This window comes from Nicotiana sylvestris, chromosome 4 (genome assembly GCF_000393655.2).
Source record: "Nicotiana sylvestris chromosome 4, ASM39365v2, whole genome shotgun sequence".
Lineage (NCBI taxonomy): Eukaryota > Viridiplantae > Streptophyta > Magnoliopsida > Solanales > Solanaceae > Nicotiana > Nicotiana sylvestris.
Window position 1 is genome coordinate 94,484,512 of NC_091060.1, and position 11,737 is coordinate 94,496,248.

Sequence of the window (11,737 nt, forward strand, 5' to 3'; positions counted from 1 at the left end):
TATCGTATATTAGGCGATGCTATGTAATGATTTGAGAATGGAAATCGCCATTTCGTCGCCAGTCCCGAGGTAGTACCCGACCTTGAGGACCTCCATCAAAGAAAAAGCTAGGCCCTAAGAGGCCAACGGCATCATCGCTAGTCCCGAGGTGGTACCCGACCTGGAGGACCTCCATCAAAGAAAAGTTAGGCCCTAAGGGGCCAATGACATCATTGCCAGTCCCGAGGTGGTACCCGACCTCGAGGACCTCCATCAAAGAAAAGTTAGGCTCTAAGGAGCCAATGGTATCATCGCTAGTCACAAGGTGGTACCCGACCTCGAGGACCTCCATCAAAGAAAAGTTAGGCCCTAAGGGGCCAACGACATCATCACCAGTCCCGAGGTGGTACCCGACCTCGGGGACTTTCGTCAAAGAGGAGTTAGGCTCCAAAAAAATAAGCATTTAAACTCCACCCGTATGGGCTTGGGCCCGGGGCACCGTCTGAGTTCAGACCAACACTCTCCCAGGATCTATCTACAGCACCATAAGGCTATCTACACTAAGTTCAAAGCAAGTTTCCAGGTGGTCCGTATTTGAACGAGCCTCCAATCGGAGATTGCCCTCGAAAGCTCAAAGGTAGTACCTATCCATGGGCCTCCGAGCAAATTTTCCCTAGGTTACCACGAAGCCTAATAATAAATCACGGTTTCAAGGCTCGAAGCGTTACTTTCAGTCGACTCAAAGTAAGGGGCCCGATGACCCGAGTTTATCGGCCTAGAGAACAACGAATGTCTCCATGAGAAGCCATACTAATCAAGCAAAAATTAGGAAAAAACACTACATTTGGACTCGATATTGGCACAAACCGGCAGGGACATACATTCAGAATCTCCATAAACGTAAATAAAGGCGAATACAGTAAGCATCGAAGACAAAATTGAAGAAACTTCTTTATATTCAGAAAACACTCGATTACAAAGGCCCTCGAAGGGTCATAAAATATGATTACAAAAGCCCACGAAGGGTCCTTACAAAGAAATAAAGAAGCGAAAAGGTACACATATAGTAAAAGCCTAGAGCCTAGTCTACTCTCAAAGGGACTTCATCGGCAGCAGCATCTTCGAGCATCCTCTCCTCGGGAGTCCTATCTCGATCCTCTAGAATGGCATCTTCAAAAGGGGACACGATGAAGAGGAAAGCGATGAAGAAGAGCAAAGTGACATGGAAGAGGCAGAAAGGAACGAAGAAGTGGCTGGGTGAAAAATCTGGCTAGTATGGATTTCGCTAGGCTACTATTATAAAGCCACCTCTTAGGACGTTGCCCTGGTGGGGGATGCAACACTTAGTAGATAGTGCCACTTCACTCCACGGAAAGCAAAGGGAGTGAGGCGCTGTACCGGGTAATCAGGGGAGGTGAGCAACGGTGTATATTCCGAGCTCCCTCTTGAGCAGCGATGTAGAGTCCAAATATTTCCCTGGGTCAGGGGAAATCGGCCCCATGTTTTGTCGTCCCGAGCCAATGATGACAGCAACAAAAACAAAACGGCATAATATTGCTCGACTAGAGGAAGTCCAGGAGATAGGCCGTGGCATGGCTGATGGAAATGCCGCCATATAATCTTGAGGCTTTGGGCCTCAAACATGGTGAACGACAATGAATAAAGATAGTAAGAAGAGAAAAATGGATAGATACGGGAAGATACTTGGATGAAAGGTTGGTCCCAGGAGGCTCCCATTTATAGAAAGGAAGGCAGCATAACCGACGACGCCATTATCGCCCTCGAAAAATGTAACGGCAGGCGCATTTAATGCGTCCTTGGGAGCTGAATTGGCGACGACATTTTGGCTTTGAAGAATAAGTAACCGCAATGCTTTGAATGATCCTGGAAGAGTGAAACAGCGGGACGTTTCGATAATCACGGAGGCTTGCGTTATCAGTATGACATCATCGCAGGAAGTCTGAAGAGTCGGATGTCAAAAATTGTTTCCTATCGCTCCCCTCTAAGAAACGCGGAGACTATCTGTATACGCTAAAATCAGAGGGTCCAATTTCTCATCATCAAAACACCTCAGAAGACCATCTCGAAGTCTCGAGGCGATTAAGGTTATGGTCGAGTTTCCTCCCTCGAGGTTTGTCGACGCTCGACCTAATGACAATGTTGACCACGGCTGTGATAGAGATGGGGAGTTCCCAAGGTACACGGCTAGGACTGACAGAGCCTAGTGGTACCCTAGCCCTGAATCAGGGTGTCATATAGCTGTCCCATCCCTTTATTTTTATAATTAATACATTTTGTACTATGCTGGGATTTTCCTCCTATATAAAGCGGATCCTTGTCATTTTGTAACCTCTGTTGCTTCAGTTGCTCCACATGAAATATACAAGGACATTCCATTTGCTCTCTAACATACTCTCTTGATATTATTGCTTTCATTTATTATCTTCATATTTGTTCTTCATTTATTTCTTATCATTGGCCATAAAGAGCCTTCGTTGATTTATCTATAACTGTTAGTCACACCTCGACCCACCTCGATAGCTCCCAGCCGAGCTTCGGAATCGACCTCGAGGCCCCTATATCGACAAGCTCGAGGCCCCGATTATTGACCTATCAGTTTGATTATCCCCCTATCTTTAACTCTTGTTTTGTTTCTAAGTCTCACATACATAACATCGACTGCTTAACAAACTAGCATAAAAATAGATTACGTATTTTTAGAGTTCCATAATCAAATTTAATTGTTATTACCATTTTCATGGTAAACAACATGAAATAATTCTTGTATATATCAAAAACAAACTACTAATCAAACTAGAATGTAATGGCAAAGAATTAGATTATTGTAATAGCAAAGAACTAGACTTAAAATACACACGACTAGTATGTACTATAACATTTTAGAAACTTTATATAAAAATATACATATATATATATATATATATATATATATATATATATATATATATATTCAAATAGTTACTTCTGTAGTCGGTTTGGTTTGATTTTTGTTCGGTTATATTTTGATTAAAACCAAAACCAAACTAAATTTAATCGGTTTTTAAAATTTAAAATCAAAACTAAACCAAACCTAAAAAGTATCGGTTTGGTTCGGTTTGATTCGATTTTTTGGGTTTTTACCCCTACTTATCACAGAAGAAAATGGACTTCTTAATTAAGAAATCTCTCAAAAATTAGAGCATTCTTCATTTTAAAAAAGTGTGTTGAAAGATTACCTGTTCAATTTTTTCGACCAAACACCATTCCTTAAGAAAAATTGGAAAACACCTCTGGAGTTGGAAAGAGAAAACTAATGTCTAACCAGGTTTCTTTGTAAAGAAAATTCGATATTTTTCATTCTTATCACATTTTTTAAAACAAATTAAATTTATAGTTAGTTGAACGAATTATTGTAGTAATTGGTGTAATATATAGTACTATGTATTCTATTTTAAATAAGGTCTAAATTTGCAAATAATGCTGAAGATAAAAGAAAGATTGCGCTACTCTACAGAAAATAAATCCCACGCTCTAACCTGGCGCGTTTAATCACATCCCATTCTCACATATAAACCCAGAACCTCTGATACTCCACATTGTTATTTTCACCACCCGATAATTGATAAGCTCTGAAACTGCCGGCGATGATGACATCAAACACTATTTCATTACATTCGCAGTTCACATTTTCTACGACGTCGTTCAGCTCACGCACTTGGCATTGCAAGTCATCAATCCATCGGAGGGCCACGACGACAATGGCGATAAGAACACAAACGCGCATCCACCGTCTGATTGAAGAGCAAGGGATAGTGCTAATGCCGGGCTGTTACGACTCTCTTTCGGCTTCCATTGTTGAGAAAACCGGGTTCAGTGCCGGGTTTATCTCCGGTTATGCTACCTCCGCTGCTCTCCTTGGGAAACCCGATTTCGGCTTGCTCACGTCAGTCCATTTTTACGTATTATCCATCACTTTATATTGTCCCCGAGTAAAATTCACTTTATATGGTTTAGTGGAGTAATGTGAAGCTTAATTTGGAAATGTTGGGGAATTAATTGATGAATTATGAGCATATGTTTTTTCATACTGTAGACCGCCTGAAATGGCAGAAACGGCTAGGTCAGTTTGTGCAGCTGCTCCATTGATTCCAATCATTGCTGATGCTGGTATATCCTGTTTACTTCCACTTTAACTGTTTAATAATTTTCCCTTTTTTGAGCTTGTTATGTTTTAACAAGTAATTTAATGTAGTAGTGGAATGTGTAGTTGCTGATAGAGAAATTGCAAATGTTGGGAACGGTTTCGGGTATCATTTATTTGGCTTTTGCTTGACAAGCATTAGCATATTAGATAGATACAATTCAGGCCATTTAAGCATTGCGCTGATGGATTTAATTAAAGATTTTTTTTAAACCAAAAATAAGCATTAAAAAGATTGGCCTTTCTCCCATGCACTCAATGGCATGAGATATGAACTCAACCACAACATCTCATCTTGGTCGAAGTCCCTATTTTATTCAGTAATTGTACCCGATGGATCTCTGTTGTGTGATTTTAAATCCTTTAACTATTTTCAGCATTGGATGTGATCATTCCATAACTGTCTTTGTTTGGTTTAGGACTCTCTATTTTGGGATTTTCCCATTATTTGTCTTTTAGATTCACTAATTCTGAACAGATTTCAGTTTCATTCAATGAACAAGTTCAATCAAAGTGCAAAAAGGTAAAAAGAGATAGTAAAATTCTCTCTTGAACTTTTAAACTGCAAAAGGTTTTGCAGGACGGAATACAGCTCAATAGCCTCCCATGTGCATTTCCATAGCTCTTAATCTCAGTAGATCCATTCAATCAGAATTGGATCTTCATGTGGTTTTTAAGAATGCCAACCCCTTTATGTTTCCTTTTATTCACCTTGCAGATACAGGCGGTGGCAATGCTCTCAATGTTCAAAGAACTATCAAGGATTTAATTGCTGCTGGTGCTGCCGGCTGTTTCTTAGAGGTATGACATTTAACTGGCAGGAAACATTCAAATTTTAAGATGTGCATATATATATATATATATATATATATATATATTCTAAAACACTAATTTTTGTGTTCATGTTATTCCAGGATCAAGCATGGCCAAAGAAGTGTGGTAAGAGTTCTGCTTGAGATTCATTTTGCTTGGGCTGACAAAATACATTTTACATATTGGGTTCAATAGCATGGAACTTACTGTCCGTATTTTATGTCTCTTCATCTAGGACACATGCGAGGGAAACAGGTTTGCTGGATCCTTCTCTATTTCATAATCCTTATTGCTCTTTTTCTTTGTTTTCTTTTTTCATTTACTATGTCTATAACACAATTGTAAATATGTTAGGTCTGTTGATTCTTTTTCCTGAGCTTGTTTTTTGTTGTAGTCTTTTATGCCACCGGGCTTGCGAACTCTTTCTCTGTTCTTTGACGTCTCTTTTAGGTTATACCTGCAGAGGAACATGCTGCAAAAATAGCATCTGCAAGAGATGCTATTGGTGATTCTGACTTTTTTCTTGTGGCAAGGACTGATGCACGTGCAACATCAGCAAAATATGGTCTCTCAGAAGCCATTTCTCGTGCTAACCTTTATATGGAGGTATGCAGTACATGTAGTTACTTAGCTTATAGGAAACATTAGAATGAAAAAATAAGTTTCAATTACTAATTGCTTAAATCATATGTTGGAATTCAGCTTGTCTTATCATATTCTTTCTACACCCTTCAAAATATGTGTGTGCTTATATCTCCTCTTCTTTTTTTTTTTCTTTTTTCTTTTGCTACTAACTCTTGTTCCGTATTTTTTCAACATAAACTATACGTACATGTTAAATCTCTAAATTTCAGCTGATAATTGCTTAAATGCTGATGCAATGTTACTTAATATAATTTCCGCTCTATGTAAGGACTTATGTATGTAAGCTAACTAATATCATTATTTTTTATAGTGCTTTAGGCCAAGAGATGGCTTGGGTCGTTACAGCTATTTACAATTATGATTTTTATTTATTCATAATCAGGCATGGTCTATCTTCAACCTGTTTCAATTTTAACCATTTGGAGTAAATATCTCATGGCAAACTAACAGATAATAATAAAACAAATAGCAACTGCAACATCTCTTGAGAGATGTAGAAGTGAAGCTATTCAACTAAATTCCTTTCTAGTGGAGTACTTGATAATCTAGTATCAGTTGTTGCTCAACAACAAGTTATCTTGAAACCCTGTATAATCCAATGTTGGATGAAGTGGAAGGGAGCGTAATATTTTTTGGAGTAGTTTAGGTACTTGGAGTATGCATGATATGAAGTGGAAGAACTTTCTTAAACATTAATATATATCTTGCTTACAATATATACATGCTATAGTTTGCTACAACTATTCTTGAAATTTGCTCCTAGACTCTCAAACTTCACATGCATCTGTAGTCTATCCATGGTAAGAATTTCCTCTCTTTATTCAGTAAATTTTAGCGTTTGGGTTTGGAAAGTCCATTAAAAATTGGCCGTCAATTGGAGAAGTTACAAATAAGCTAAAAAGTGAACATGAGGAAGAATAACAGTATGCAGCACAATCTGACTCTTCTTGTCACTTGCTCATGGCGTTGACTGCACAATCTAGGCTGGAGCTGATGCTAGCTTTGTGGAGGCACCGAGGGATGACGAGGAGCTCAAAGAAATAGGAAAGCAGACCAAGGGGTTCAGGGTATGTAACATGCTAGAGGGTGGTGTCACACCATTGCATACACCGGAAGAGCTGAGAGCGATGGGGTTCCATTTGATTGTCCATCCATTGACGACTCTGTATGCCTCTGCCCGTGCAATGCTTGATGTTCTCAAGACATTGAAGGACCAAGGAACAACTAGAGGCCACCTCGACAAGATGGCAACTTTCGAAGAATTTAATCAATTGGTCAATCTGGAGTCTTGGTTTGAGCTGGAAGGAAGATATTCAAACTGGAAAAACGTGCAGAAATCAACCAAGTAACATGGAAAGATTGATGCCTATTTCTTGTGAGCTGGTGATTAAAAGACAAAGCAAACTGATTAGAAGCAACATAATTTACTTTTGGAAGCTCTGTTATTGAGCTTTTTGCTGGAACTAATTTTTTATCTTGTGTAGGATTCTCTTATTGTACCTTGAGCTAAATGGTATTTTCCAAGTCAATTTGCCAATTGGTTTCCATTTGCATTGTTATTGCATTCGATCCTTTTCATAAAAAGTGATACTTTTTCATTCTCTTAAGGTTTGGTTAATGTCTTCTCGATTTGCCAATGTAGAAGTCCAGAAAATTTGGATGAAGATAAATTGGAATAGGAAAAAGCAAAGTAAATGTATTGGTGCTAGTAAAGCTAAGCTTTCGTTTTGAATATGAAAATGTCGCCGGGTGTGTCGAATCCTCCAAAAGCAGTATATTTTTGGAGAATACGACACAGGTGCAACCGCATTTTGGAGAGCTCCCACAACATAGTTGAGTACTACAAATATGCACTAGCATTTTGGAGAGCTCCCACAACATAGTTGAGTACTACAAATATGCACTATATAAGGCCATCTCCAACCCTCCCCATTTCTTCGTAATGGGGGCAACTTTTGCCATAATGGAGCTCCAACCCTCCCCATTTTTGCCCCCAAAATGGGGGATAAATATTGTTCCTTCAAATATGGGGGACACTATTCATCTCCCCCATTACTATTCATGCATATTTTATTATTATTTAACTCTTTTAATTTATCTCTTTATATATAACTAATTATGTTTATGTAATACCTTTATAATATTAATTTTACATCTTAACTTTGGCATATAATTTTGATAAATTAATTTTCATGCATTTATTATTTTTATGTAAAATTGTAAGTTAATTTTATTATAAGTTATAATTGTACAAAAATATATAATCATCTCAAAAAATGAATGGTGCAAATATAAAATATTAGATGTTGCTAAAATTGAAAGGTGCGAATATAAAATATTAGATGTTACTAAAATTGAAAAGTGAAAATTGAAAATACATTAAATGAAAGTACATTAAATTGAAAATACATGAAAACTGAAAATACGTTAAATTAAAATACATAAATTGAAACTACGGTAAATAGCATAATAACTTATTAGGGAGGTATGTCGTTTCCAGATACACCAAAATCATTATAGTATTGAGTGAATGGGGCGGAGGATTATTGTGGCTGTGACTGTGGATATTGTTGATCTCTTTTATACATTATTCGTTGTTGTTCTTGTCGCATAAATTCACGACGAGTCGGATCGACAATAGAAGCCACATCCATCATTAAAACTTTATTTTAGCTCGACATAGAAGAATTAAGGACAAAGATGCTCATTTTGCACTTCGTAATGCATTAATAGATCATTTATGGGAGAATACTAGAGGTTGAAGTTGAATATTTATGTAGCATTTCGAATGAATTTCATCGTTCTGTAATATGTATTTAATTAATCTTGTATCGCAATGATTTCACTTTTATTTGAATGATTAGTTAATCTATAATAATTGCTTACAAATTATATTATTTAAAATTTTATGGAATAGTTTTAATGGAAATTACAATTTAATGAAAAATAAAGATGGAATTTGTCTAATGGAACTTAAAAAATAAAATTAAACTGAAAGATAATAATATAATATAGAAGAGAGAGAAGAATATAAAAAGAATATTCTCTTTTTTTGGGAAAAAGATGGGGAATGATTGGAGTAAGTTATCCCCAAAATGGGAAAATTTTCATTCCCATTTTGGGGACCAAAATGGGGGTAAAGGTTGTAGATGCCCTAAGTGGTCATTTGGTAAGAGGGATTGGGTGAGATAAGAGGTGAGATTAAATTTATACCTTGTTTGGTTGGAGGTATAAATTTATCCCACGATAAATTTATACCTCCAACCAAATAAGGTATAAATTTAATCCCATGTATCCCATCTTATCCAATTTTATGCCATCAAATGTGGTATTATTTTATACCATATCTCAAATGATATAAATTAGTACCGGAATTATACGGTACTATTTTGTCCGCGTACAAAACGGCCCGTAAGTATTGTGAAATGATAGTACTGTTACGCCCCAAAATGGATTGCGACGTGGCTGACACCAGTACCTACCAACTTGCACGGAGAGAACCATGCATTACATACCCAACTCGTACCCATGAAGCTTAATTCGTTTGGAGTACCCTCTGGAATAGAAAACCAAAGGGATTTTGTAATGGTGTAGAAAGAAAATGTGCAAAGAAACTGTTCAAAGCTATAACAAAACACGCCTGAGATTAACCCAGACACGTGCGCGCACACAAACATATCTATTTTTGAAGAACACTATGAACATAATAGTAATTATCGCGGATATGGGTATTTGGCTCGAGCAGTTCTTGGCACAGGCAGACGTAGAGCACAAGCTATGGGTTTATTGTTTTTACTCGTACTTTATATATATATATATATATATATATATATATATATATATATATATATATATATATATATATATATATATATATACATATATTAAGAAATCTACCAAATATCAATAAATATTTAACTGTAGACCCAATTATTATTATATACTAACTTGAGGCTGCTTTAGGAACACATAAACTTCAAATCCTGAATCTGTCTGTATTACTTGAGTGCAAGTTGTGGTTGAAGCAGGCTATCAAAGAGTTTCTTATTCTTTCCATGTATGAATTATGAGAAGTGTTGTAGCTTGAATACACATGATAACTTAGACCGATTGATGTTAAGAAAATCAAATATCTTCATTTTTCAATTTATTTTGGATAAAGAGTTACCTTGGTTCTACCCATAGTGCAAGAAATGAGATGGTTGAAGATAACATTTGATCCTGAGGATTATAGTCAAGTTTGCTGTTTGCAGGTTTCAATTTCAAAAGGTGAAGTCTTGCGGGAAAAGGAATTAGAAAGGTTAGGAGTACATGCATCTTAATTTTGGGCTCATTGCTTATACAATTGGCAATTTGGCATGACTTACATGAGAAGAATTGTCAAGGAGGCCTCCTCAACACTCGAATTGGTCAAGTGACCTCTTATTTTCTTTTTCAATTTCTTTTGGATTAAAAAATAGTTAATGAGTGGGTTAGGGTGGATAAGACCTTTTTAATATTTTAGAAACGTGTGGATCACATATAAAGCTTGAAAAACTTGACATCTCTCTCATTTTCTCCGCTCAGTTTCTCTCTCATCTCTTTACTCTCTCTGTTCTCTCTTCTCTCAGTAACTCAACCCCATCGTCCAAGGTGGTTTCCGGCAGGACGAGACAAGAATCAAGCTTCGATTTTGGGTGTAATCGTCTCTATAGACCCATCAAGCACTGTATTAAAGCTCAGAACGTGTCAATTTTTGTAAATCCTACATTCTTCTTTTTCCGTTTCATACATTTTTTATTTCGGGTTTTGTAGAATGATTTGTTCATGTGCATGTTCAAGATCAATTGGGTTGTGAATAACCATATCTTATATGACGTGGGTGGTTATATTTGCTTCTTGGACTACCTCTGTGCTCTGTATATTAGAATTTCGTCATAACTGTCGACCTAATGTTTATTGATAAACCTGGGGTCGATTGTTTTCTAGTCATAGATGTTTGCTGGAATTGGGGCTTATTTTTCTTTTTCTGATCATAAGTTTAAAATTATTAAATATGATATTGCATATTTTCATGTAGGTAACATCAGAGGAAAATCAGCTGCTAAGAAGCATATTCCTTTGACAAAGCCTTCACAGCCTTCAAACAGGGAAGGAAATGCAGAAAAAGAAGCATCATCAAGTAAAGCCATTGCCGAGCCTTCAAAAATAGCTACTAGAAAACAAAAAGTAGATACTTCTAAAGCTTCCGGTCACGACCCAAAATTCACTATAAGTCGTAATAGCGCCTAACGTCGCCGTTAGGCAAGCCAAAGGTGAATTATCACATTTGTTATTCATATTATTACTTTCGAAATCATAAATTTTAATAAGGACGGAAATTTACAGTTTTAAATTCACGGGAACGTACAAAATTAGTAGTTTAAAAAGAAATGAAAGGTGATGATAATATATAGAACCGTAAGCATCAACTAGTACATCCCAAAACCTGGTGTCACAAGTGCATGAGCATTTACTAAGGAGTACAATAATAATAAAATATCAATCTGAAATGTAAATAAGACAAGACAAAGTGAATAGTACGATGGGGACTCTGTGGCCTGCGATGCGTAGCCTGGAATGCATCTCACATAAAGTCTCCTTAACAGCTGCGCCTACGTGCCAAGATGATCCCCAAATTAACCTGTCAGATCCTGCACATTTAGTGCAGAAGTACAATATGAATACATAAATCAACGCGTACCCAGTAAGTATCTAGCCTAACCCCGGAGAAGTAGTGACGAGGGTCGATATCGACACTTACTAGTGGGTCCAATAAATCAATATGGTAAATCATAAACAGATAAGAAGCACAACACTAGAAGTGAGGTAAATATGTAGCTAACACAATCTTCCAAAATTTCTTTTAATGATATCAATTTTTCAATCTCGTACTCTATCTTAACAACTCAGAAATATCAAGTGGCAATATCAAACGGGTAAGGAAATACCATATAGGGTGTCGGGCATCAGGGGAAGGATAATCTCGTGAACCCTCTGACTGCTAGCGATATTAATACACCATTATGCCAATGTCGTATGGCTCGATCCAGAATAATATGTACACTGCCAAGGATCGAG

The 11,737-nt window shown here is 36.9% G+C and overlaps 1 protein-coding gene across 1 annotated transcript; it reads left to right on the forward strand.

Annotated features, from left to right (window-relative positions):
• The first annotated feature begins 3,565 nt into the window (after window positions 1-3,565).
• LOC104233057 (carboxyvinyl-carboxyphosphonate phosphorylmutase, chloroplastic-like) lies at window positions 3,566-7,175 on the forward strand. The gene is made up of 7 exons (XM_009786367.2): window positions 3,566-3,922; window positions 4,073-4,146; window positions 4,899-4,981; window positions 5,095-5,119; window positions 5,229-5,248; window positions 5,444-5,599; window positions 6,622-7,175. The coding sequence occupies exons 1-7, from the start codon at window positions 3,624-3,626 to the stop codon at window positions 6,985-6,987; spliced, it is 1,023 nt and encodes a 340-aa protein (XP_009784669.1). The 5' UTR covers window positions 3,566-3,623; the 3' UTR covers window positions 6,988-7,175.
• Window positions 7,176-11,737: the final 4,562 nt, after the last annotated feature.

Bases quoted from the DNA above. Each gene is read 5' to 3' on its own strand.
- LOC104233057 (XM_009786367.2), top strand. From the start codon at position 3,624: ATGATGACATCAAACACTATTTCATTACATTCGCAGTTCACATTTTCT. The intron at 3,923-4,072 runs GTCAGTCCATTT...TTCATACTGTAG, and splicing joins CCCGATTTCGGCTTGCTCAC to ACCGCCTGAAATGGCAGAAA. The intron at 4,982-5,094 runs GTATGACATTTA...ATGTTATTCCAG, and splicing joins CTGCCGGCTGTTTCTTAGAG to GATCAAGCATGGCCAAAGAA.